Source organism: Pezoporus wallicus, unplaced genomic scaffold (assembly GCF_028554395.1).
Source record: "Pezoporus wallicus isolate ANWC-B61680 ecotype Strahan unplaced genomic scaffold, APGP_CSIRO_Pwel_v1 contig_3017, whole genome shotgun sequence".
Taxonomy (NCBI): domain Eukaryota; kingdom Metazoa; phylum Chordata; class Aves; order Psittaciformes; family Psittacidae; genus Pezoporus; species Pezoporus wallicus.
Window position 1 is genome coordinate 2,382,260 of NW_026638957.1, and position 27,748 is coordinate 2,410,007.

At 38.0% G+C, this 27,748-nt stretch overlaps 1 protein-coding gene across 2 annotated transcripts in view; it reads right to left on the reverse strand.

Moving 5' to 3' along the window:
* The window catches only part of NRDE2 (NRDE-2, necessary for RNA interference, domain containing), a 28,296-nt gene extending 1,605 nt beyond the window's left edge, over nucleotides 1–26,691 (reverse strand). Inside the window, exons 1-12 of one of the 2 annotated variants that reach the window (XM_057413406.1) lie at nucleotides 26,558–26,691; nucleotides 19,645–19,756; nucleotides 17,428–17,655; nucleotides 16,393–16,542; nucleotides 14,464–14,926; nucleotides 13,856–14,258; nucleotides 10,089–10,222; nucleotides 7,946–8,066; nucleotides 7,528–7,706; nucleotides 6,449–6,835; nucleotides 3,793–4,721; nucleotides 1,431–1,569 (exon numbers count right to left, since the gene is read on the reverse strand). In XM_057413406.1, coding sequence (XP_057269389.1) covers nucleotides 1,431–1,569; nucleotides 3,793–4,721; nucleotides 6,449–6,835; nucleotides 7,528–7,706; nucleotides 7,946–8,066; nucleotides 10,089–10,222; nucleotides 13,856–14,258; nucleotides 14,464–14,926; nucleotides 16,393–16,542; nucleotides 17,428–17,655; nucleotides 19,645–19,756; nucleotides 26,558–26,636 — 3,324 coding nt within the window. In that variant the 5' untranslated portion in view covers nucleotides 26,637–26,691. Of the gene's footprint in view, nucleotides 1–1,430; nucleotides 1,570–3,792; nucleotides 4,722–6,448; nucleotides 6,836–7,527; nucleotides 7,707–7,945; nucleotides 8,067–10,088; nucleotides 10,223–13,855; nucleotides 14,259–14,463; nucleotides 14,927–16,392; nucleotides 16,543–17,427; nucleotides 17,656–19,644; nucleotides 19,763–26,557 lie in introns of both variants that reach the window. The other variant, XM_057413405.1, reaches the window with a different exon arrangement.
* Between the last annotated feature and the right edge of the window lie 1,057 nt (nucleotides 26,692–27,748).

Genomic DNA, 27,748 nt, shown 5'->3' on the forward strand with positions numbered 1-27,748 from the left:
GCAAAATTTACACCTATTATACTACACAGGAGTATCTTTAGTACACTGAAGGCAATAATACATTACTTTTGTGCACTGGAGAGATCATGCCACACACATCCCCTTACTCAGCAGAAGCTTGTTAAGACCCTTACATATGGATATGTCAAATTAGCATCTATCTGGAAGGAGTTAAAACCTCCTCCTCCAAGTACTCATTCCACTATGTGATACAAGTATAGAGCATACAGCTACCATGAAGAGAAGAGTAGCAGAGGTCAGTGCTGAACAACCTCCCCAGCTTCAGTCACACCAGTTACAGGAAGAAATAATTCCGATTTCTTGTGAAGAAATCTTTTTAATTGGCTACTTTAAAAACCACTGGCTGTAGAAGACACTTGTGCTGTTCTGGTGTGCCATGATCTTCCTTTACTGAACTGCAATGCACTTTACTCGCTGCAAACCCTGCTGCCAGAGCTGTGCGCTCAGATGCACACACATCTTTTGCAGCTCTGCAAAGAGCTGTCAGTAGCATTCTGCCTCTACATTTTCACAGAATCACTGAATTTGGAAGGAACCTCTGGAGGCCATCTGCTTCAACCCCTCTGCTCACTCAAAGCAGGGTCAGCAAAAGCAGGCTGCTCAAAACCATGTCTATTTGGGTTTTGAGTATCTCCATGATGAAGACTCCATAACCTTTGCACAACCAGTTTCAGTGTTTCATCACCCACACAGTAAAAAGCGTTTTCTTATGCTTAAATGGAAATTTCTGTATTTAAATTAGTGGCTATTGCCTCCTGTCCTGTCACTCAGCAGCACTGAGAAGTCTGGCTCTGTCTTCACACCTTCACATGGGGTATTTATACACAGGGACAGCATCTTCCAGGAGCCTTCATTTCCCCAGGCTGAACGATCACAAGTCTCCCAGCTGCTCTCTGTACAATACATGTTCCAGCCCCTTACTCATCTTCATGGCTCTTGGCTATTCAAAGGGACCTGGATAAGCCAACAGCAGAAGAACCAAGTTTCTCCTTCCCCTACCTTCTGCATATTTCACAGCGTGTTGACTGCTGTTCCCTGCCCACTTACTTTTATATTCTTACTAAGAGTGGGTGCAATCCATCTATTGACATCTTATGATGTATTTTTTGTCTATGTAAGATGGCAGACACAATAACTTGCCTGCATCTATGTTAACGCTTCAGTGCCAGAAGCTATTATTCTTTTTAATCCATAGCATTACATTTCATTAATATTCCCAGCAATAAAAGCATGAAAATTCAAATATTATCACCTTGCAAATCATGAGGTATGTCAGCATTTAGTATTCCTTTTCAATCTACAGTACTGTAAATGTGTTCATAAGAAATTTCAAATATGATTAAAAAAACAAACCAAAAGCAGTAAAACACCAAACAAACCAAACCCAAACCCACTACTACTTTTCTTACCAGAAAGTTCAAATACATTCTCCACAGCAGTGGACAATGGGTACCATTTTCACTCTGCACCGCGTGTTCAAACAGAGCTACAATCCGATTTGTTAGTCCAGTTTCAGGAATAGTAGAATGTACTACACCAACATCTGCCCTGAAACACAGAGGAAAAAAGAAACCAGAATCCCTTAAATCCAAGCTAAAGGACCACACCCAGGTAAAAGATCACAAAGATTAATGTACTCTCTGTTCACACAGCACTGTGTACTGCCATTTTTTTGCATTTCATGCTACAAATTGTGAATGCCATAAAGCAGACTTTTAGCACTTGCTAATCTAGTCAACACAGCTCTAAATAGGAAAATCACTAAAATCACTCTTGTGAAAATTCTTTTAGCATGTTGAAAAATTAACCCTGCCCAACTGGAGGAGATAATTTATCTTTGAGTACAATAATCCCTACCATATGAACTTAAAACACTTACCTTAGTCTTCACTCAAGATCCTTTATCATTCCAAGCTTGGCATAGCACCTCAAACCCAATTCAAGTCTATGTCAGTACACCACCTTCTGGTGCCCAGGCAAGCCTGTTCAAATTTACCCGTCACCTTTGTAAGACCATACACTGGTCTTGGATCAAAGCCTAGATTACAGCTCTGGATCTTAACCATGATTACAATAACAATTTGCTTTTTCACCCAGAGTTTCAAATCCATGAAGTCCCAGGTATAATACAAAAGCAGACATGTATCTTTCATTGAAGCACTGATTTCTATCTACAGCCAATACAGACAGGCTTATTTTTGATGCTTAAGCTTGAAGAGACAGCCTGGAGCACTCATGGCAACATCACTTTTGCCTGTGTGCACTCTCTCAGCCTGCCAGTTTGTTCCTCTACCCACCCTTAACACTTGCTCCTAACTTGCCTCTTTTTTCAAGGGACTCTGAGGTTGTATTTCTTCTCAAACTTTCCGTGAGGGAAAACGATGAAATTTACTCTGCAGGGAGTCAGACATTTAAAGCACTGTACCTCACACTGGCTTACACAGACTACTGCTTTACTCTTTGTGTTCATGTCTTTGAATGAACACCAAGCACTTAAACAAGCAGAAATACAAAATAGAATAGGAAATAAGTCCCACATAGTACAGACATTTTCTTGGTTTGTCACAACATTATAAACCAGTAGTTTTATGCATGACTGACAGGACATTTCTCTCTCTGTTGCAGTAGTTCAGCTCTCCTCTTGCAACATCCAACTTATCCCTACAAAAATATAACCTATAGGAAAGGATACACTAGCAGAGAACAATCTGGAAAGAAACTAAATGTCACAGAGAAAATAACTGTTCTGGAATTTTAACATCAGTTTCCAGTACCAATAATGAAAAGCTATCACAGTGTCAGTCTGTAATTAACAATAAATTAAATTACAATTCTTCTTTACATTTTGTGTCTGTAGAATTCTTACTACAATTTAGGATGACATACACTGACAGCTCAGGAATGTCACTATCATGCATGCATGCCTCTTGCCAGACTGTGGCAATCAAAGCAGTGGGCGCACTGTCATTTGAAAGTATACTGATAATTCTGTAATTTCATCAAGTGTGAATATTGTAAGCTTACAGCTATGCAAAGCTTCCAGATAACACTTTCCTAGAAATCACTGTTGCTATGTGCAGACACAAAGAACCAAACTGCCAACGCTATTAGAGATACAAATGTAGCAGCATATAGGTAACTCCAAGCAATGGCTAGACAACTGTTACAGACTGAGCTTTAAGAATGAATGCATACCTCTGTTCCCCACATCTCCTGCACTGTGAGCAAAAAATCTGGGCCCAGACCAGACTGTGAATTAAGGAAATTTCTCGCCTCTTTTACCTAGCAACAACCCCACATGAAAACTACTCACTATGGAAACAGATCTGCCACAACTGTATCCTGTGATCCAGAAGTAAAGCAGGGCAGCGAGCTCAGTCAGAAACTGCAGCGTAGCCCTGTATTACACTCCTTGTCGCTGTAATATTAAAATGCAGCAATTTATAAGCTCACAGGGTCTATCTTGGCCATCTAAGCAGGCTCTTAGTTATTTAAAAAATACTTCAAGAAGTGTGTACCATCTCGATATCAGTCACAAGTAATCAAACACAAAGCCACACACAGTGTGATCCAGCAGAAAGAACACGAGACTATCACCTAGGTCTTTTAATGCTATGTAGGATTCTGCCACTTGACTCTCAAACAAATAACCTTACCCACCTACAGCTTCATCTGCAAAACGAGAACTATGATGGCATTCCTTCTCCTCTGTTAAATGATTAGACAGATTAAAAAAAAAAAGCATAAACATAAAGAGCTGCAAGATACTACCTCTGGACATTGTCAGTGAGTTTTTTTCTCATCTGCTCTGCTTGGATTGCAAACAGCCATGGCTCTAAAGACTTAGTAGACCTTGTGACACCATCAAAAAATCTTCGTGCTTTGCTAGCACTGTGAGACTTCCTTTCAATGTGGATATATGACCTCCAAAGAGACTGGTTGCTAGGATACCATTTCAGAGCCTCCGTTAGTGCCTCCCGCAGAGGATTCAAAGGATAAATACTGATTTTCATGTGGAATCTCAGTAAATTCGTATGCAGCAGTTTGACACCTTCGAGAGCAGTGGGAAGATTCTGAATGCCAGAATTCTCTTCATTATTTTCACCTTTCTGTGGACCAGAAACTTCAAGTTTTTCTGAAGTCTGTGCATATATCAATACTGCAGCATCAATCCCAACAGTCAAATACTGGAACAGTGCATAACAACCAACCAAGTTAACCAGCTGATCAGCATCACTTCCCTGACCCTGATCAGAAACTGGCGTTTTACTTAAATGATCTTGCAGTGCTCTCTCGTATGTTTTACGAGCTTTCAACATATTCACTGATAACACTTGTCCACTATACGGCACATATGGTCCACCCTCAGCCAATGTGGTCAATATATGAGCAGCACGTGACATAACAGCTACTTCTACACTTTCTAGTATTTCAACTTCCAGCTGAGCATAAAGCAGACTGAGGCTGCAGAGCTGGGGACTCTTCAATCCTTCTGCTCCAGCTGCACAAAGAGCTGTGTCAAATACTTTTCTGGCATCATCAATGTTACCAAGCAGCCACTCCAGGTAGGCATACAGCTTCCAGAGCGAAAGGTGGTTTCGGTTGTCAGGTGCTTTAAGGAGACTCTTGGCCAACTTTTTACTCTTTCTCCCTTGCGCTTTCAGCTTCTTTTTGTTTTTTCCTTGGAGACACTGAACTACCTGCAGGCGAGAATAAACAGAACAAATTGAGAGGGGTGGAGAACAAAGGAAAAACAAAAACCAACCCAAAACACAACCTCACAGCATTTTTTAGATTTCATTACTATGTTTGTTCTCATATTGTTCCATATTTCACCACCAGCCAGATCTGCTGCTCCTGAGTACCTGCATGTACTGCTCGATGAGAAAATGAACACGAGCCGGCAGTGTGCCCTTGCAGCCCAGAAAGCCAACCGTATCCTGGGCTGCATTAAAAGGAGCATGACCAGCAGGTCGAAGGAGGTGATCCTGCCCCTCTACTCTGCTCTCGTGAGACCTCACTTGGAGTATTGTGTGCAGTTCTGGTGTTCTCAACATACAAAGGACATGGAACTGTTGGAACAAGTCCAGAGAAGGGCCACGAGGATGATCAGGGGACTGGAGCACCTCCCGTATGAAGACAGGCTGAGGAAGTTGGAGCTGTTTCAGCCTGGAGAAGAGAAGGCTGTGTGGAGACTTCATAGCAGCCTTCCAGTATCTGAAGGGGGCCTATAGGGATGCTGGAGAGGGACTCTCCATTAGGCTCTGTAGTAACAGGACAAGGAGTAATGGGTTAAAACTTAAAGAGAGGAAGTTTAGATTGGATATAAGAAGGAAATTCTTTCCTGTTAGGGTGGTGAGGCACTGGAATAGGCTGCCCAGGAGGTTGTGAATGCTCCATCCCTGGCAGTGTTCAAGGCCAGGTTGGACGAGGCCTTGGGTGATATGATTTAGCGTAAGGTGTCCCTGCCCACAGCAGGGGGTTGGAACTAGATGATCTTAAGGCCCTTTCCAACCCTAACTATTCTATGATTCTAAGTTGTCACAACTGCCTGTTGTCAGTTCACTCCAACACAGCCAAATTACACAGGTTTATCATTCTTACTCCTGCCACTGCCATTAAGTAATATCAAATCTCACATTTCTAAAAGGCCAACTGCTCAAATAAAGAGCTGCTAACCTGTAATGGTTGAGAAACGGGAAATAAATGATCCTGTCTGGCCAGATGCAGCTTATGACTAACACAATTAAACCTCTAAGTAACTTTTCCCACCGGGGAATGTGCTAACAGACCAATGTGGAGACTGGATGGGAAAATTACATGAGATCTGGTCAGGTAATGTTTGGGTAAGAGGCAGAGAACTTCTCCACAAGCAAACACAATACTAGACTTTTGAAGTGTTAGGAAGACAGCCTGGTCTCTCATCCTTCTGTGGGTATCTATTAAAGCAGTTTTACATAAATAAATCCATATTTAAGTGATAAGGTGTTATTTCCTTCAATAACATTACAAATTTAACTTGTATAGGAAGTAGTAAGTTACTTGATAAGCTCTCACATGGTATTGGGGATTATGTGCTTAGTAGTATAGTTTGGTAAGAGTACTTGGCTGACTCACTTTGCCTTTGTGGGGAAAAAAAAACACTTGCATCCATTCCTGGCTAGCATAGGATGCATCATACAGTAACCTTTATCCAAAATTACAAAACAATATTTTGTTAATTTTATGCCATGCGTAACACATACTGAAGGGTTGGGCTGTTTTTTTTTTCTTTACACCCACCGCAATCTTAAGCGTCATTTCCTGATGTGAATACTTAGTTCTACAAGACTTAATTTTCAGCAATATTTATTCTAATTCAATATAGCCGTTAATATACAAGAAAGCCATACATCACATAAGTGATTACATGCAGATTCCTCGTTACCTTAGATATTTCATACTGTAGCCAACAAATAGACAGGTCACATTTTTCCTTTCCTGAAAACAGCGGAAACAGAACATGAAAAACATTCTGTATGAACTCCTCTCCTTCTTTGTAGTGGCCTATGTGATGTCTCCCTCGTAGCATTGTGTTCATATGACCAATACTGCTGAATCCAGAAAGTGGAAAATCAACAGAAGTGAGTGGCTTTTCATCAGAAAGCACACTGTCAAAGATGTTATTTTCATCCATGGCAATATAGAGGTTGGAAGGAAAGAGCTTCCTTGTACATGGAACTCCCAGGAATTGCAAAAATGAGTACAGTATTTGACGTTGAAGGTCTGGATTAGAAATCTGGATTAAAGATGGTCCAAGATCGTCAAATAAGACCTAAAAAAATCCAAATTGAAACAAACCATTAATTTATGCAATCAAATAGAGTTAGAAATTTTGTAATTTATGTAATTAAATAACCATTTCAAGTCAATAAAGATTTAGAATTAGTATGAAATGGTAACAGCATGTCATTCAAATTCAAAACAGACAGCTTAAGCAATGTGCTCTTCCAGTCAGACTGTGAATTTGCTATCAAGACACTTCTTTGCCCTTGAGTATCAAAAGACCTCCATAAAAAAACCTGCAAAATGAAGGTCTGAAAATATTACTGCTTTTGCCATTTAACACATTTTTATTTGAAAATCAATGCCTGACTTGACCTTTCTCCCAATACGGAAAAAAAGAAATTAAAAATCCAACTATCTGACTTGAAGGTAACAAAATCTTTACTGATTTAACACATGCATCTTAGAGACAGACTTCTGTGACATTTCCACATACAGATGAGAGAAATCACAGAAGAGCAAAGACAAGACTATTTGCTTACAAACCTTTCCAAAATTTACTCTGAGCTTCACATGGATTTCACAAGTCTCAGCACAAATCCTCAGCTATATTTTGAGTTCCAAACAAAGACAAGATTTTTTTTCCAAATGAAGAGAAGGATTACTCCACTAAAATACCCACTGGCAGTGAATTCAAATGAAAGGATAATGTATCTTATTATTTTATTATATCACAGTGACCTGTCTTTCTGGATCTTCACAATCTTCTTCAGCTTCTGTTTTGTTTTTGTCTGGCCTCCAAGGTAACCAATGCCTGGCTTCACGAGAATGTTCAATATCCAACCAAATTTGCCACTTGGGAAGAGTTTTATCCTTTATTTCTTGATCCTCATCTATCTCTTCATCATCATCATCATCATCTAAAGCCAAATCAGGACAAGCACACAAAATTACTGAAGAAAATTAATCCACCAAATGCAAATCCAGACTTCACTTACATGCTTTTCCCTGTGAAGCACGATATACTACGTCTTCATCTTGCTAAATATTTTTTAAAAGTTCAATGCAAAAGCATGAGAAGAAACAGCTTGTATCATTCTAATCAAAATGTTCAGAAGAACACATGAATTTGCAACTACACATATTGATACGGGCATACCAGCCTTGAGAGCAATCCAGCCACCCTTTTCTTGTTGGTGCATCCATGCTTTCCAGCCTCTTGCTCCTTTTTCTCCAATTCGTGGTTCTCCACTATCCCAAAAGGGTTCAAAGAATTCCACCTGCTGGTTTGGGCAGGGGCAACCAAAACAAACATAGGAAAATTATTTTTGCTGTTGTACAGACACTACCTGGGTCAACTTAAGTTTTCCAGACCCTAAAATCATTTATCTGGGTGCAACTTCTGTATTTCAAGGCTTTGTTAGATGCTGGTAAAGAATCAGCAGTAACAACTGAGTACTTCAATTATGCCTGTGGTACAGCAGGACTGTCATCAGCTCTTTTCATGAACATGAAACATGAACACGGAAACAAGATTATTTTTTAAAGGTATTAGGCTTTAAAGAAAGCAAAAGACTTCTGTGCCAAAGTCCCCAAGATGTGGCTTTCAGAAACCAAATCTCTCCTTCTCCCTATGTTCCATGGGACCATGAAGAATATGGCTAATGGAATCATAATTCGGACAACCATACACCTATGGTCAAATTGAAATGTTAAAGTTGAACATAAATATGACCAGACTGAGGACAAGAGGAAAAGATCAGTAAGGCCATTCACCTCTCAGGTTTCAGGATAGCCAACAACTTCAGGGCATTTTCCAGTGAATCAGAGGTCCAGAGTTCTAGTCCTGATTTTGTCAATGCCAGTATGCAATCTGTCACCTTCACAATCATCAATTGCCCCTGCTTTGTGTATACTTGGCTCTAATGATTGTCACCTTCCTACTGTATGTTCTGCTGTATACCAAACCTTGGCTTGGACATACATATGTCACTGTTAATACAAATATTAACAATAGATTTTACTCCAAGAAAAATTATCAACATATCAGAAAATGCAGGGCTTACAGCAGTTCCTCATGGATTCATTCTTTGCTCCAAGTGAGAAAGTGAAATGTGAAAACATTACAGAAACAAGTAACTCAAGACTGAGCCATAACACTTCTGTAACAGGGCAGAATGTGCAATCAGCTGTATAACTGGCATTTTCCGTTTTCAAAAACTGCACCTTCCAACCTAAATACTGTCCTTTTAAACTGAGATTCCTTTGCATCCTGCTTTCCTAAGAGTTTTTAAACATTATAGATAATCCTGAAGTTTTTCAAATTATTGGAAGTATAACTATAGCTTTATCTGTTTAACTACACCTAATCTCCTATCCTGCATGGCAATTATGATTGGACTCTTGTTTACAATTTTCTTGTTCCGTTCAAAGTTTTGGCTCTTTAAGAGAACACTGCTATTATTTGAACTACAAGACTGGCCCATTGGTGCATTAATCTAAAGAGCGAAAATGGAGTCTCATTAGTAGCTGCTGGGCAAGAAGTGAGGTAACAGAAGGAAATTGCATTTCTGTCCTCTGTGGTAGCCCAGCTGCCTAACTGGTGGCCCTCCCTACCACTCATTAAAAAGAAAGCACCTCCTGGCAATTCAGTGGGATACTGCTACACTGGCAACTGCCTCCTCTAATATTCATTTACTGATTATTACTGGGGTTCACACCCAATATCCTCCTGAGCAAATGAAGAGAAAACGTGATTTAATACTTTAACAGAATAAACTGAATAGACTCTCATGCGTCAAATAAAAGATATTTTAAAGAATAAAGGTATTCCTAATGTAGCCATCAAAGAATTACTGAAAATATTAAATAATGGAGAACCTAAGAAAAGTTTGCAAGAACTGTGCGGAACAGAGATTATAGGTCCTATTAGCTTTCTCCATCAACAGTAACAAAACACAGCAGTAGTTTTTGGGAAAAGAAGCAGGGGAAGTGCTAACTAGATACAGACACTGGTCACCCAGCTCATTTTTTTTGATGTGTAATTATAAAAAAAAAAAAAAAAAGACATGAAATGACTGGTTATCACACTTCCACTACATACAGCAGAAGCAGCAATTTGGCAGGTAGTTCCAGAGGACTCAGAAGCATTTTTCCAATGCAAGCATCACCTTGAAGAACCGCAAAGTAAATTGTGATTCAAAATATTTCCCCATGCCCTTTAAAATTAATCAACATTTATCTGTCTCAACATTCTCTATAATGCAGAAGGACATAACATCCATTTAAATAGAAATTGTTACCTGTCCCCTTGTTGGCAGATCTTTTACACTGTCAGGTTTAAAGAAGGTGAAGTCAATCAGAGCCTGAAACAAAGACACTGCTTTCTCAGAATGACCAGCCTGTCTCAGAAAGTGGCACTGCTGAACAAATATAGCTGTAAAATAAAGATAAAATTTTAATATTTCAAATAAATCTTGTTGTCAAGTATTGTATATTTGTGGGCTGTAATAAAGAAGACATAAGTGCTGTAGAGTGTAAATGTTATTGAACAGTATCAAAATCCAAAACACAGGGAGCAGAAATCGCATGTCAAAAATTCATGTCAAAACTGTTATAGTTTAATTAACTTGAAGACCTCCCACTTCAAATGCACCAAGAGATGAGTTTTTATTCATGCCAAACAAGCACTGTTCTTGTTGATGAATAAAAGTATATATTCAATGGTCCTAACTTCGGTTTATCCAACATCTGTTAGAGCGGGTCACTGCCACCTCTGAAGATGCTGGGCATTATTATAATTCACAGAGTAAGTGATCAGAACAAAAACCCTTTGTGCCTCTATGCTGTATGAGCTATTTACATCAGTAGTATGTCAGTAACATTCCATTTCATTTCAACTGTCATTCCTGTTTTCTATTCCTTTACATAATAACTCTGTTAAGAGAAGTCTGGTCTTTTGGTCGAAGTATTACTGCTTAAAACTAGCTTAAAACTGCTTAAAACTACCCTTGCTTTTCAATAAATTATTCTGTAATCACTGTCATATCCCTACCACACAGTGAGTCTCAATTCTCAGCTTAGAAAGGGAAGTGAAGCCCCAGCTTCTCTATTCGTATATCTGCAACCAGAGTCTTAAACTAAAGAGCTGGAGAAATAACAGTATTATGAAAACCTCTATGTTGTTCAAGAACATTTCAAAGATACTCCATCACTCCAAATTACACTCAAGTCTTAAAAAACAGTGGCTGTTCAAAAACCAAATTGCTTTAAATTATTATATTAATGGGCTTAAGAAAAAAAACAACTCAAACCCCATAAATCAAGTCTTAAATAATTATAGTTTTGAAAACAGTTCTTCAAAAACTACTGTTTCTTCATTAAATTCATTTGCTTTGGAGGATTTTAAACAATCAAAATATTTAAGTGGCTACATAGACACATCAATTGCTTCTTAATGAACATCTTATTTTTTTAATACAAAGTGGTAAATAATTTCCTCCTTTTACCGCTATTCAGATTTGCATCAGATGCGTACACATAAAAATCTGAATTCAGACAGAATACACAAACTAGGCATTTCATCTGACTTTCCCTCAGAGTCAGTGATTGTTTCTGATAACGAAAACCCTGCAACTTCTGAAGGTATTTAAGCAACAGAAAGTATGCTTAAGTACATAACAGAACCTTCCAAAGTATTTTAACCCATTTAGGCAGTGTATCCAACTGACACGGAGTTGTCCTTTCCTCGCCTCTCAGCTTCAAACAGCTTTGATTAAAATAATCTGAATGTAGAGAATCTCTCATCAGGACTTGCTGCCAAACTGAAGCCAAAAATAAATTCTAGCATAAGATTTTCTGCAGGATAAAAAGAAAGATATTTGAAGAAATGCAAAGATCAGCTTTTTGTCTGGTTGGGGTTTTTTCGGGTTTTTTTTTGTTTGTTTTTGTGGTGAAAGCTGAAAAAATCCTGAATACACACTTAATTCAGGTCATGATGCTATGACAGTTCTGCAGCTGAACTGACCTGAAATACAAGGTTGTTTCTCCCCAGCCAGTAGGTATAATATGAAAACCAAGACTCCTTTCTCACAGCAAAATTTGAGAATGCTTACCTTCATCTGCTTTATATTAACAGGTCTTAGTAAATGTAAAACATTACAACTTATCTCAAAATTTAAGTAAAACTGATCTAAACTTAATTTTGACCTGCTTTCTTAAATTTCATGTTGTAAAAAAAAAAAAAAACATCTATTCAAGCAGGTAGTACAGCGTACTGACTTGAACACTAGATGGCAGGGTCCACCACTATTTAAAATTGCCTCTTACACTTTGTCATCCCAAAGGTCAAAGGTTGAAGACAAGCCTACCAGATTTCCACACTGCTACTTACATCCTAATTAACCTGTGAAATTCTTTGTATGTTTATCTTAATGAAAATTTTGGTAATCTTCCTAATAAGTACATTGATAATGCAAATTCAGCCCAAGAATTAGATAGCTGAGTCACTAGAAAAAAAAAAATCTCAGATCAGTAAGTCTCCCCACTGGAAATTTCTCCACTCCTATCATTTGAAAAGCGAGGGGGGGGGGAACCAAAACAAACCATGAACAAAAAAAAAATAACAACAAAAAAACCACAACAACAAAAAAAAAACAAACCTCAGTGTTCAGAAACAAATTGCTACCGTATGAATACAGAACAAGACATTAAGAGTGGAACAGAAACACAAAGTTCAGCTCATTTTCATTTTAACCTATCTATAGGCATTGCCAGCAAACAAGTATTTTAAAAAACGTAAATCAGTTTGAAGGAACTCAATTTAAAAAAACAGTAACCTTATACCAATGGATAAATAGTATTTAACATGTCAAGTATGTTCTGTGCAGGCAAACCAAATGAAAGGAAAACCTTCCTGACTGGCGGGGGGGGGGGGGGGGGAATGCTGAATAAAAATCTGTCCTGAGAATCGTTCATTGTGATTGCACCCACATGCCCAAAGGACTGAAGCTTTGGAAATCAGAAGCTATCAGGCAATATAATATCCACCTGTCAGCACAGGATTTTTCCTTTCCAGCAGTTTTTCCAGTGCTTGATCCAAGAGGAATCAGCCAAAGACCACAAAAGATCTGAACACCTGTAACCCAGCATCTCGATCTAACAATCTGTAACCCAGCATCTCGATCTGTAAGTCCAGACTAGATATTGCATAACATAGCATCACTGCTCAAACAGCAATTACAGGACTTGAAGAAACGTGGACTGCTTCATAATAGTCTCCTCTATATTTAAGATAAATTCTAAAAGGAAAGAAACCTACCATATTCATAGTAACACTCATATTTTCCCACCCGCAGTGTATTCATAGATTAATAATCACAATGACCCCTGAGGCAGAGAAGCAAAATTGAAAAGGGATAGGTTAAGTCATTTAGCTTCAAATAAATTTAAAGGCCATGCCAGAACTGAGCATGAACTCATTTCTTCCCTGAATCCAGTCCAGCATCCCAACCGACTAATTTTCTTTCCAGGGATAATTACATCATAAATTATAAGTAGTAGATACATGCATACAGTAAATAAAAAGACATGATCACAAAGTTTAGAATTCTTCATCTACTGGGATGCTGAAGAAAATTTCACAAGAGACTTCTCATGTCCCTTCTCTTTTCTGGATTAAAGTAATTACCTATAAAACCTCTGAACAAGAGAGAACTGACTCTTTCACAAGCCAACTTCTTATTTTTCTTAATAAATATTTCTCAAAGATAAAAGCATATCTCTTGGCTGTGGGCTGCAATTCTCCAGCCTTGACATTCGTACTGTAAACCACTCAGCACGTTAGACTTCACTGGATGTTATATCGCAAATTCCCTTTGGGAAAAAAAGCATCTGTTATATCCATATTTGGCTGGAATATCTGCTTTAATTCTCAGCTAAGGAGTCAGGATGACAGGCATTTTGAAGAGAATAAACACTTCCTGTAATACATAGGAAAGTCTATTCTTCTAGAAAATCTAGTTAACTCCTATGAAGTTCTGACCATAACGTGAAACAGAAGGAGACTTACCTAGCATAGCTTCTTCCGTACCAGGCAGAAGAGGATGTGATACCATGCTGCCATCCTGCACAGCTGCCAATGTAGTCAAACATTTTCCGTAGAGGCTATTGATTTTTGAAACGGAAAAGGTAGTAAACTGACTTTGACAGAACAGGAGATATTTCTTCCACAGCTCTGGACTATTGGGATGTAAGAAAATTAGCTTCTGCCATTCCTTGATCAAAGCTGGTGGCTCCCAGAATTCTGCACAAATCTTCAGCCTGGCAAGTTTCAGATCAACATTACTTGGATTGCTTTCAATTGCCCTCTCCAAAATTGCTAGTTTCTTTTCTAAGATAAACTTCAGTGATTTTCGTCTTACTTCCTGCTCTCCCTTACTGGCATAAGGGCCAGGTCCTCCCATCAATTCATCCTTAAAACAAAAAGGAAAATCAATGTTTTTACATTAGAAAGAATCATCACTAGAATCACAAGCAGAATGCTGACAATTGTGAAGATGAATTAACAGCTCTTACTTCACCAATGGAAGATACACAGTCCTAACAAATGAAAATACAATTAAAATGTTCATGTATTTATTATTTACAATAAGCAAGCAGGTCTGTCAGAACACATACCTGAAAAGAAACAAATTCCATCCAAGCATTAATATCTCCTGGGTTTTCTCTGACTTTCTTGTTATGTTCTTCCACTTTTGTCATTAGTTCAGACTTAATGTTTATCCCAGGCTCTTGAATTGTCTGCTGTGTAGTTTCAGGCTCACAGTCTGCACTCTTGCACCCTTTTCCTTGTAGCCACTGTAAAGTTGATGAATCATAAATCCCAAGAGGATTTAACTCCGTTGTGTCTGAAGGATCATCAGTTTCCACTTGGAAAATTGGTATAAAAGTAGTTGGGCCAGATGGAGAAATTTTGCTGCAAACAGGCACACCATCAGTGTTCAGCATCTTCACATTGTCCTTTGTGAAGTAACGCTCAGGTTGCCTCTGTGATTGCTTCTTTTTTGATGCAGAACTGTCCAAAGTTACAGACTGTTTCTTGGCATCTATGCCGCGACAGGACTCTCCTTTCCTTTTATATCTTACAAGCAAAAATACAATTAAACATCTTCTAAAATACACATGAGAAAATGGAATAAGTAATACAAATTAACCCAAATAATGTACGCATACACCTTTAAAAGTGTAGGAACTCGGTAACTTTCTCTTTATTTAAGATTTCAAATTACGTATTTTTTCAGTGCCATCGTAACTTTTATTTTTGTCATACTAAGCTTCCTCAGAATTCAACAGTATCTGCCATACTCAGATTTTTTTTCTCCTATCATTTTAAGCCATATAGACAAACCTGGACAAAGAACATCAGAGAACATTATTTGAGGCTATTTAAATTAGATTATTTTAAACTGAAATTCAGTAATTAATTAAGAAATTAACAGTAGTTCAGTCTGGTAATATCTTTCTGTATCCCTAAGCCTCTATCCATATTATATGCCATGTAAGCAGTGGGCTGGAGAAGAAAGAGAGACCAGGTTCATAAAGGCCGCAATAATTATGAATTAAGAAAGGAAAACAACATCTTAAACCATCAGCAAGAATGCCATTTCAGTGAAGTGTCAGACATAGTGATGTGCAATGCTAAAATAAGTTTTCATCTCAAACAACAGCAGACAATCTGAAGGTAGCAGAAAATTGGAATGGATTGTAACCAGGCAATTTTACTGCAAAGGTATATACACTAAAAAAATAAAATCCATAAATCCTCCCTCCTCTACAGATGATTACTTTTTATATATACAATTTTCTTACAGAACATCAAGAACTGGGTGCACATACATAATGCATGAGCCCAGCATAGGTTCCCTTGGATGGGCTTGTTAACGTGGCGAAATGTTCTGAAGGGTCATCATAGTACCAGTAACCCACCAAGGATGTTGAATATGCAATTTCATCTACACTCATTTGAAATGCAGCAATGCATAAGATACCCTTTGGTATAATGTCTGGGTGATCTAACACAGAATCTGTTTGCTAACAAAGTACTTGTACTCTGTGCAAGGATATCAAGCTACTAAAGAAACCTGAAAAATCAACATGAAATAATCAGTACCTTCTTTTCTCTTTCTGACAGAAACAGAACAATAGAGATCAAAAGGGGCACTTGCCCCTATAGGGCACTTGATTTATAACAGAACCGGGGATTTCTGACAGCAAAATCATGCTTTTCAATCTGCCCCATGCGGGCACCTCCAGCTGGAAGTTCTATAAGGTCACATGCCTGTAGTCTGCAAGGATACAGGGAATATTTTTAGAAAAAAATTAAAATCATGCACTTTATTCCATTACTTCATGCCATCTTTTCCCTTTGAAAATATCTATGCCCAGTGTAAAGCAAAATTTTGAAAAAAACAAAAACCAACCAAACTATTCAGGCATCCTAACTTCTCGTCTCCAACACCAAAATGTCACAGCCAGACTTAAGTTAATGAATCTTGAGATACTGACTTTATGATAGCTTGAATACCAATAGAAACCAACATACTGTACCTTGGTATGTCCCTTCGATGCAGGGATTTGTAGGCCCAGTTGGAAGGGTCTGGCTTCTTGTCTATTATGAAGGTTTCGGTGGTAGAAGCCTGGATATCATCAAGCCAAACAATGCGACTGCTGGTAGGATTTGATGTTTTCTTATCTAAACTGCAGAGAAGGAGAAGTATATTCTAGAGCATTCCCCAAACCCAGGAAACATTACATTTTGCCAGTTATTTAATTTTCTCAAAGTTATGGTATATGACCATTCTTGCAAAATCAGTCACATGCTCGGATAAGCAACAACTAGAAATACATTAACAGGACCATCAAAACAGAACACAAACACTGCTTGCACTTCCAAAAATTAGATTTATGATTATGAAAAGCAATAGTCAGATTAAATCAATCACTTGGCAAACTATCATCTAAAAGCCATATATTACTTTTCTTAGTAAGATGCTACAATTCAGAAAAAAGAGGATCATCTGTATGAAAACTTTACTGATTAGCTGTAATTATACCTATGCATTTGACAAAACAGTGCACATCAAAGTGGTTTATGGATTACAGTTATGCAGAAGAATGTAAGTGGAAATTGCCACCTGCCTCCAAACTGTAGACAACTATGAACTTCCAATCTGAATTCATGCTACAAATATGTAACTAAGTAAATGAGTTTTACTGTCCTGGGAAGCTTTCCAAAACTTCAATAGACCTACTGCATTTAGAGCAATTTTGTGGTTCAGGTTTCAATAACAGTCTCCTGAAAACTCTGTATTCTCTCGGCAACAACAATTTTTGGAAAAAAGTAAAAATAAGCACCCTGAAACGATTTCAACTCTTTCATCTGGGCATATTAAACAAGTGGTTTTAATTCTATTTTCATTGCTCTGAATGCAGGTTTAAGCATATAAAGCTTAGCAAAGAAAAAAAAAAAAAAAAATCAAATCCTCCCAGTGGTAAGAATTTCATCCATAAAGTTGAAGAGATGAGTACCAAGTACAATAATACAATGAATTTACATCTTTCATATTAGTAATAAATACATACTTTGCTGCTGCTCCCTTTTTTTGATTTCTGCCACCTCCTGCACCTTTGTCCTTGATGTCCTTAATGTCCACATCCGATTCACTGTTACTGGAGTCCCCTCTGGTTTTCTTTTTTGCCTTCTTATAGTGGTGATGCTTTTTCTTCTTTTTTTTTTTTCTTTTCTTACTTGACTGTTTCAGACTCTCATCTGTATCGCTTTCCCCTGACAACTCTGATCTTGATGTACTCCTGCTTGGAAACAAGTACATATATAGCTATACATACCTGAACAGTAGAACTGTAAAGAAATACCACCATAAGGAAGTTCAGAATCATTTTACCCTTTATTCTCTCTGTATTTTTTGAGAAAAGAATTAGCAGCAACACATAAAATACAAAGAATATAAATCTGTATTAAATAACAACTTTGTTTTTTCAGCTGCTGGAATTACTGACAACCAATTTAAGTTTTAATGTGTGATCTGTATAAATATCCATCTGTTATCACTGCCAAATTAAAGAATATGACTGAGCTGATAAAATTTCCTGATTTTGCCAGGACAACCTAGGTCAAGCTAAAAAGGATAAGAAATCTTTCAGGATGATCCGCAAAAGTGAAAAAATCTTCATTTCTTTTTTTCCTTGTTTCTTTATGATTTACATAAGACATATCAAAAACATACTTTTAAAATCACTTTCAGATTACAAACACAAATCTCACCAATTAAGGAGCCATTTTTGATAACTACTGAATTAATGTTATTACATAATATAATGTAGCAACAAGCACTACATGCAACAGACAACTGACGAGATCACTCAAAGTACAGATAGTTTTGGCAAAACACATGTATAGCATTGCTCGTACTATTAACACTCCTGTATTTAATAATCAACTGAAATAATGGAGGTCTTCTCTAACCCCTACAAGCACAAGCTCTTTTTAAGCAGTTTTTCTGGAGTCTTTCAATAAAGGAGTGACAAGTCTCAATATCCCTAATATGTCAATAAAAGAAACTCAGCATTTCAATAGCAAGGCATCTCAAAAAAAACCAACCAACTTACACAGTCTAAGGGCACCATGATAAAAAAAAGCCATGAGAGAACCGTTAGCAGACCTTTAAAATAAACACACCCACCAAACCAAAAAACTAGAACAACCTCTCCACAAAAATACCAATCATGTGGAGTAATTGGTTTATATTAAACCAAGAATGCACCCTAGTAATTGGCAAAAAGACATTTACCTGCACACTAGTTTTTGACAAATTATTTTTCAAAGATTAATTAAATATGGTGGGTTTACTATGTTATCCTATCTGAATGATAATTTGCAAATTATCAATCCTTAGGTTTATGACATGAAAGTCCAGAAAAGGTTTGAAGAAATGCAAGCAGAATATATTGACTGATGAACAGAGCAATGCTGCACTTCAATCACACAATGCATATAAATGTAAGAATAAGTATACAAAAAAAATGCATTCAGCAGTGCTTATTAGTATAAAGGTATAATTCTATCATGACCACCAACACATACTGTAAACATAGCAGCTTGTATCAAATTAAAAATTACTCAGATTTTGAACTCAGCAACTGCAATTTGATTCCATTAATTATTAAGTACTAGTTACAGTGTAGATATGTCAAGTATAGCAACTATTCTAGTGAAGGTATTAAAATCAGTTGTTCAGCAAACATGGCTGCTTAAAGCTAATTTTTGTAAAAAAATGCAATCACCCACTTGAGTGATCAGCATGTTTTAACAGCACAACCTGATACATGAGCTATTTAATTAATTCACATCTTCAACTGATTTTTAAAAAGTAAAAAAACTCTACTATGAAATGGCTGACTGAACTGATTTTCACAAAGAAATCACAAAGATCATGCTTAATCTTTACATTATTTCAAGGGTCACTTAGGACATTCAAAAGCTAATGAAGAATTATGATCACTCAGTTCCCCTTCCATTCCAAGATAACAATGATGTAAATGCAGCTGTGAGAAAAAGAACATGGGAATGTAATTGCATAAGTATAACTTCTCATTATTTTCAGTCGAAGGACATGGAAACATTATTCATACTTTTATACATGACTCAGTTCAGGACTTTTAAAATAGAGAACAGTGGAATGAAAAGCAGCCCTAAAATCTCCTGATTTTGGTCTCACATAACAAAAGATAAGCAGGACAAAAGAAAGAGCCTGTTTTAAAGGATACAGAAGTATATTCTACCTTGTCAGTAGTGGTGATTTTTCACGGGTAAGATTCGCACCTTCTGTAGCACGCTGATGCAATAACAGCGCATCTTCTGAGAAAAAGCTTCGGTTACTAAGCCAGTCCAATTCTGCAGGTAAAGAGAAGTGTGAGATCTATATAAATTAGCATGCTGTGCTTTCTGAAGTTCAGGGTTAATCTAGTTGACAGCTAAATTCACAGCAAATGTCACTGAGTCATGCGTAAAAATGGAGCATATTGGAAAACAGTCCATGAAATTCCCATTTAGCAGAACACGAGGTTGTAATGAGGTAAAATACTGAAGGAGCTGGAATCTTCCCTTGACATCAATATAAGCTTTCAAAAACCCACTATACAAGAGTACTTGAAAGTTCATACCAAAAGCAGATAATATGTTTCATACACTGCTATATACTTTAAAAAAAACCCAACCTGTCCAATATTAATTTTTACAAAATGTACTTCACTCACAGCATGGACACAATGTTATTGATAGGGACACCCAGTACTAATAATACTACTCAAATGTTTTATACAAGGTCAAAGTAAGTTACTGGATTCTCAGTTCTCTAACTACAGAATGTATTAGACTTTTAAATAGTGTGAGAAAAGGTTATTTGATGCTAATTTTGATATATTAGCATTAAGCATTCTGCATCTAGACCTCAGCCATTTCAGTCATCAGATCAGATACTAGCAGGATGTGGAGGGGGAATTTTTTGCTAGAATTTTACTTATATTGAAACTTTCATAACAAATTTCATAGCAATTTCATTTCTAGAATTCTTTTAAGTATATGAAATTTTCTAACATATTAACAACATTATTTCTCACAAGCACAAAATTTAACAGCAGCCTCTCTGGCGCCAGACCACAGAAGGTAACAACTAAAAGAATCTGGTCTCCGCCTGTTCTGCACACTCTTTACAACCATTTTTGCCTTGGTGTTCTTCCTGTCACACTTCTGTCTTTGTGCTTTTGACTACACTGACCTGTAATCCTTAAACAGCACAAACTCATTGTCTGCCAAGCCATACATCTCTCCTCCTTCTAAAGTATTTCTTTCAGAAATAGCTCTTCATACCAAATTCTTTCTTCTGTCTCAAGTCCCTGAATTGCTGTCCACAAAAGGATTTAAACTGAAGCAGGCTAGAGAACAGTCTGTTAGCCTAAATTAAACTCAAGTGGTATGCACAACCAAGCAAAGCTCCAGTTCACATTTCCCAAGAGACTGTCCCTGCTACCAAAGGCCTGCAGGGAGGGCCACCTTCCATGGTTCATCTTGAACCTCCACCTCTGGACAGAAGAGAGCCCACCATTCATGGCACTGTCAGAACACAAACCGACGAGCACCCCAATAACAGGCTGCAGAACACTCCCACACTATGCACCAGTTCACCAAAACACAACATAAAGACTGAAAAATAAAAATTCAGCTGTGTAATATACACATATATTATTGTAACCTTCTGCCTGGAAAGCAGAATCTCAAAACCTGCAAATCAACAGGAGATTTTTTATTTTCCCTTCCAGGAAAATAGTTAAGATACATCAGTGCAAAATTAGAATAAAATTTGAAGCCTTAAAACCATGATCCTCACTTGCCTATCCAAAATATCATCAAAATCTACCATTTAAATTAACCCACCCAGGCACAAATGCCTTCCCTTTTAAGCATATGTCTGTGACTTCAAAACTGTAAATCTATCACTTACAACAGTAAATAGCAGATTTACAATCTTCCATAACCTTTGGTGAGCTTAGAGGAGAAAGATTTATGCAGGATAAAATCCAAGCAACACTTCACTAGCCTGTCTAATTATTCCCCCCTGTTGGGGGATAAAGTGTTATGCAACAATGTTACTTTCTTATTTCGATCTTGTAAGAGATGTATTAAGAACCAACCTAAAATCAGAATTACTTCTTAGAAAACTTGCATTTAGTATTTTCTCCATGAAATACTAAAATGTTTCTCATGGATAATTCTGTACCTACTACATATTTAAAACACAAGGAGTCAAATTCATGTACCTGGTAACTACATTATTAACTCAAATTTAATTATTCAATATATGTCACACAGTATACTAAGTGCCATTTTATACCCGAATTTTTTGAGGTACATTTATTAAATGTGATACTGATTTTAAAAATTATTATCTTCCTTATATTCAATTATTTCTGCTCATTTGGTAATGAGGATCAGGTGTAAAGGAATGCAGGAACAAACTGCAACCCTACAATGTTTTTCCACTATTCACACTGGTTTTCATTAAACACAGACAAATTCAGAGAAACTACAATGGTCCAGAGCACTCCAGATTTCAGTAAATGCAACTAATCTGTGAATAAAGCCTTTTATTTATTTAAGAAATAAAGGAGACAGTTCCTTAAAACAAAAATCCATCTTTGTTTTGTTTTGTGTTGTATTACCCACATCTACCTAACAAAACGCAAAACATTACTGGTTGGCAGTCTCTGGTCTAAATGTGTATCACTTAACAGCACAAAACTAACTTATTAGCCAGACAGATCTCCTTATTATACCTGCTTTCTATTTTTTGATAGAAATAAATTTATTGTAAAGTAGTTCTGCAGTGATTTGAATGAAGAATTATGATTCAGAAATCACCTGATACATAGTAATACTGACACCCATGATGCTTAACAAAACATTGGGTTATGTGTTTTTTTAAAAGTAAGCTCGAAGGCAGAATGAAGTTAAATAATTTGCCTTTAGACATACAGAGTTCCAAATTCAAGACTTAACAATATTCAGACCACTAAGAAAAAAGTCTCAATATGTTTGACATTTAAGATCATGACCAAAATCTCTTAAAACACTGTATACATTAGAACAGGCTTTTTGTTAATTTCAAGAGAATAATGTCAGGTCCTCCAAAGATTGATGCAAATAATGTATTCTTAAATATTATTCATCAGTGACAAATAATATTTAGATACAGACCAGCCTGAACCAGGAAAAAGGTGTTTGCAAACAACATCAAGTATGCTGAATGTTATAACCTTCAGCCTTATGGCACTACAGTGCCAAATAACCTCCAAATGGAGATTCAGATCCTAAGGAGCACTAAGAGCTTCAGTCTTAAAAACTGAAAACTATAAAGCAACAGATTTATTTTTAAAATGACATTACCAGTCATACTGACAAAATGGAGAAGGGAAAAAAAAAGAAAAAGGCAGTAAAGGTCCAGCTGTTTAGAAGACACAGTAAGACATGGGGCTGACCAATGATATAAATTTCCCTGAGGCACAAAACACAAATTAAACAAAAGAGGCTAGACCTGAACAGGCAGAACAGTGGAAAGCAGTTATCCTTATATTTATCTTTTTAAAAGCCTGTTCTAAGACCAAACCACATTCTTAAAGAGTGCATTGGTAATGTTTTTAATTCCCCTCTTCCCTTCTGCAAATTAACTCAGAATTAAGGGTTTTAAGGTGTTCAAACAGAAGGATGAAGCCTGGTTTTCTGAACTGTACCCTCCCATCCTTTACACTCCCCACTGCTACCACAGCTTCAGGAATTTATCTAGGTTCTCTAGACCCTTCTATCAGGTCCCTTGATTATCAGCTGGGCAAGAGGGAGCCTCTGCCATGTCAGATTGTGATCTCAAAAATGTTTCCTAGTTGGTTAATGTACAGACGCTCATTGCCAAGCCCATCTATCCTGGTAACAGTTCAATTCATATTATAGCCTCTCTTGGAGCAGTGGCACTTTATCTAGACTTATCTTTCCTGAGCAAATGTAGATTTTCACAGACCTCCTCTGTTTTCGCAATGTCTCTCTCTCACTACAACAAACATGACTGAAACAGTTAAAACGTGACCAGGAAGAGAGAGATATTGAGGAAGTAAGCTAGCAGACAGATGCACACCAAGCATGCACAAGATCAATTTCTACAGAATATTTGCCTTAAATATAGTAAAATAATGTCTATTATCACCATTAACTATTAGAAATAAACTTCCAAGATGTCATCTTGACTTAAAGTTACTCACTAAGTTGGTGCAACACAATTAAAAGAGCACAAGGAGAATAAAGTTTTTTTTAATATTTTAAATTACTGTTTTAGGGCCTCCAAGGAAAACTCACCTTGAGAAATTGAGTCATAAACATTAATCCCCTGACTGTGCCTGTAACTTGGTTCTACCTGAGCAGGTGAGACCAAAATGCATTTTTAAAACACTGAAGGATCACGCTGCAAGAACCAACCCTGTAGCATACTCAGTATGCCTCTGTGGATACACCAGGGAAATGTTCAGAATTCTCCAATTACAGTATTTTCTGAGCAATTTAATCAAACTGACCTAATACTTTGGAAAGAGCTGAACCATTTTTTCCATGACACAACATGCAAGTCCAGACCTCCTTGTAAATAATCTCCAGTGAATCAGTTAGCTGGATACAAGCATTTGAAAAATCAAAATGCATTCCAAACTTTAAAAGTCTACCTTTCAATCTGTTATCTTTTCTTGTCAGGTGTCTAAAAAGTTTATCGTTTTTACAGATGAGACTTACGTGAGCAAAAAGAATAAAAAGGATTATAAACTTCTTTTGTGATAACATGCCTGTACCCGTTATTGTTCTACTCTATCACCCACATTTCTGAGCACAACAGTAGAAGAAATCCAACCGCATTTTTATACCTTCCCAAGCAAAAAAAATCCAAGAAAATTAAGCGTACAGTGCATGCCTACAGAGGCAATTGTAAAGAGTTATGCAAAGCCTTTTGCTGCCTCTCAGAATCCTGAAAATCTGTTTTCAGCAAAAAAAAAAAAAAATCACTGCATCATCCTACCCATAGAATAGTTCAGATTCTAAATAATGCTGTGCAGAATGCTTACTACTGTCAGTAGAGTTAATTATTACCCCCGCTTTGTTCATGGCTACTGATAAACTTGCAATTTATCTTCTACCTAAAGCTAATTAAGCTTGACAACATAATTGTAAGAAACCATATACAAAATTACTTTGTGCTCTAGAGGTTGCTGCTGCAACCTAGCAGGGCTGGAAGAGTGTACAGCAACACTTCTGTTCCAGGTAGCACTTACAAATGGTTTAGGAAGGTTTGTAAGAGTATGATACAGAGGAATGAAACATGGCCAGCATTATTTACACTATTACCTCAAATTCTACAATAAAACTATGAAGCAGTCCTAAATGACTGCAAAAGATACCTCAGTGTTGAATAAATACAACATACTCTGACTGTTGTATTACGATAGACTTTGGCTTCCTATCAGCTCCGAGGAAAGAGAGCCATCTATCAGAGAGATACCAAAGTTGTTCATCAAGTTCTCAAGTTCTCACAAGCTGAAAGTGTGAAATTTGATATATGCCACCATAAATGTGGTTCTGAGTTGATACTTAATTTTTATAATTTGTACTGAAGGGCAGCTGTTAAAAACAGAGTACAATATTAACTAAAAAATGCTCCATAAATAATGTTCCTTAAAGTTTTTTCAGTAATTCTTATACAAAAAACTTCCAGTAGATCAAAATACAGCTCACAAACAGTGCTAATAACTGAAATATAGATCAAAAAAATAGTTTTAACATCTTTTCAGTGTAATCTCATCTTCCAGACATGTGGTCTGCAGTGACACAGACTAAACCTAATACATCTGTCCTAAAGGATAAATTCCCAGAGTTTTACAATATAAACAAGGTCTTACTTCTAGAGAATGCTACTGTACTCCTGCCTAGCAGAGCAGCTCCTCCCTTCCTAGAAGCTGTAATTTGGGATCTTATGTCCACTAGTCCCTCCACCAAGTGTTATTACCAGAAAGGCTCCTTATCTCTGTACTAGCAGACTAAGCATCAACAGGTGAACAAGAACTAACCCCTATCTGCACTGCTAAAAGCTTCAAAAAGTCACCATACTGACTGAACCAAATATATAATAAATTCAGCCTAGGTAAACAATTATCTTAGTGTTTCCCCTTGCTGTAGTGCCTAGAGGATGGGCAGACTCGAAGCTGGTGAGCAGAAAGCCTAGCTCAAAACCTCACCCAGTAGAATTAGGGAATGTGTATATTGCAGTTTGTCAATAGACCACATAGGGTTCTTTACTCACTTAATAAAACCTCAACTTGCTAGACAGCAACCATGCCAGCCAAAGTGATAAACTGAATCATGATCTCATGACCTTCCACAAAAAAAAAAAAAAAAAAACACCAAACATTAAAATTTGGCTTAATAAACACGGAAATGAAAAGACACTTTTCAAGTTACCCAAGGCTAGTGGTTAAAAATAAAACCAAAATCACCTAATTTTCTGCATAAAGCAAGTCTGCTCCACCACACATGAAGTTAACATACATTGATTTTTCCAAAGGTATCTCAACAACCATGCCTCCAACACCCACCAACCGACAGCTGGAAGGAAATCTGAACACCCTTGAGAACCCGCCAATGACCAAACAACACAGTTTTCATAAAAAAAATACCCTATTTCAGGCTCTCCCCAAAGTTATCTCACGGAATGTAACTTTATTCAGCGCGAGAGCGACACGCCTTGCGCAGGGCACACCGCACATGTGAGCGGAACTTGGCTGAGGGGCACACGGCACTGGGGAAGCGGGGTCCGGCCGGGCAAACAAACCCCGCGCCGCGCCCACGAGCCTCCAGAAGCGCTGGGTACGGCCCACCCCTATAGGGGGCTCGGGCCCTAGCGGTAGCACCGCCCATGCCACAAGCCGGGCCGGTGGGCGGAGCGGCACGGCCTGCAAGGCGGGTTCCCGCGGCCGGAGCAGGCCCGGCGGGGAATGCAGAAGGGCCGGCACGGTGCATACTACTCCGTGTAAAGGCGAAGGGAAGCGGATGAGCTTCCCGAAGACCGGGCCGCGAAGGGCTGTTGGGGGAAAGAGGATTCTCCTAGGACTTTACCTTTCCTGGAGCCCTCGCCGCTGCTGGTTGAGGGCTCCCCGGGTTCGGCGGCACAAGCAAAAGCCGGGAACAATGCCATGTCTCAGCTTACTGTCAGTACTGTCTGCCCGAACTGACCCGCGGGCCGGCGGGGCAAGATGGCGCCGCGGCGCCGGGCACTCTGGGAGGTGTAGTTCGCCCTACCGACCTCTTAAAATGGCTGCGGCTCCCGGTGGTTGGTGAGGGAAATAAGGTTTAGTGTTGGGGTTGTTTTTTTCATGGAATTTGCGTATCCTGCGCCTTCCGCTGCCGTCACTAAGGGGACTAGAGAAGGGAACTGCGGGGGGAATAGGAGGGGATGGGGTTTCCAGAGCTAGCCTTTCCTTTACCACCCTGTGTTCTCGGGAACACAGGAGCAACAAGTCTCCTTGGGACTGGAACGTTCAGTTGTATAAAGGAGAATGTTGTAAGAAGCCATGCATCCTTTCGGTTAGTATCCACTGAATGTTTGAAGGCTCATCTTGCCAGGCAGCCTGCCTCAACGCCAGCAGCAAGGGCTTAGGGAACAAACAACTTCCTGCACTTAGTCCTTTGTGAGCTCCTGACCAGGGAGTTGCCCATCATGTTTAATAGTATTCATGAGCCTACCCTCCATAAAGGAACTGGAAAAATAATTTTTTATGCTGTTACCTTTCCGCCTTCTTGGGCAGAAAGGAAAATTAATTATGCATTGTCTGAAACAGTATTTCCTTTTTCTCTCAAGCCCAGTGCCTGATTGTTGCATTGTGAGGGAAAATAAGCGTCCATACTCACTTTCTTTGCAAAATTTTATACACTGTGAAAATATTTCACTTCAGTATTCTCCTGTCTGGGCTGGAAAGTCTGCCTTTTTTCTTTATGTATTAATGCTAATCCATAATGTTCTCCTTGTTGAATTTCTTTTGTTTTTCTAACTCCTACACTAATACTACTGCATGACCAGAATTTCATGTAGTGATTAAGATATATGTGTACCATGGGTTTAGGGATTATATGGAATTACAATGGCTGGTTCGCTTTCTGCTCCTTTCCCAATACCTACCTTCTGATCATTCTGTTTGGCTTTTGGCTTCTCCTGAGCTACAGTGTCTCCTAAGAGCCTATTCCTGAGTGGCAAAAGATAATAAGTAACTATTGTGTATAGATGTCAGGATTAGCTTCCCTATACACACC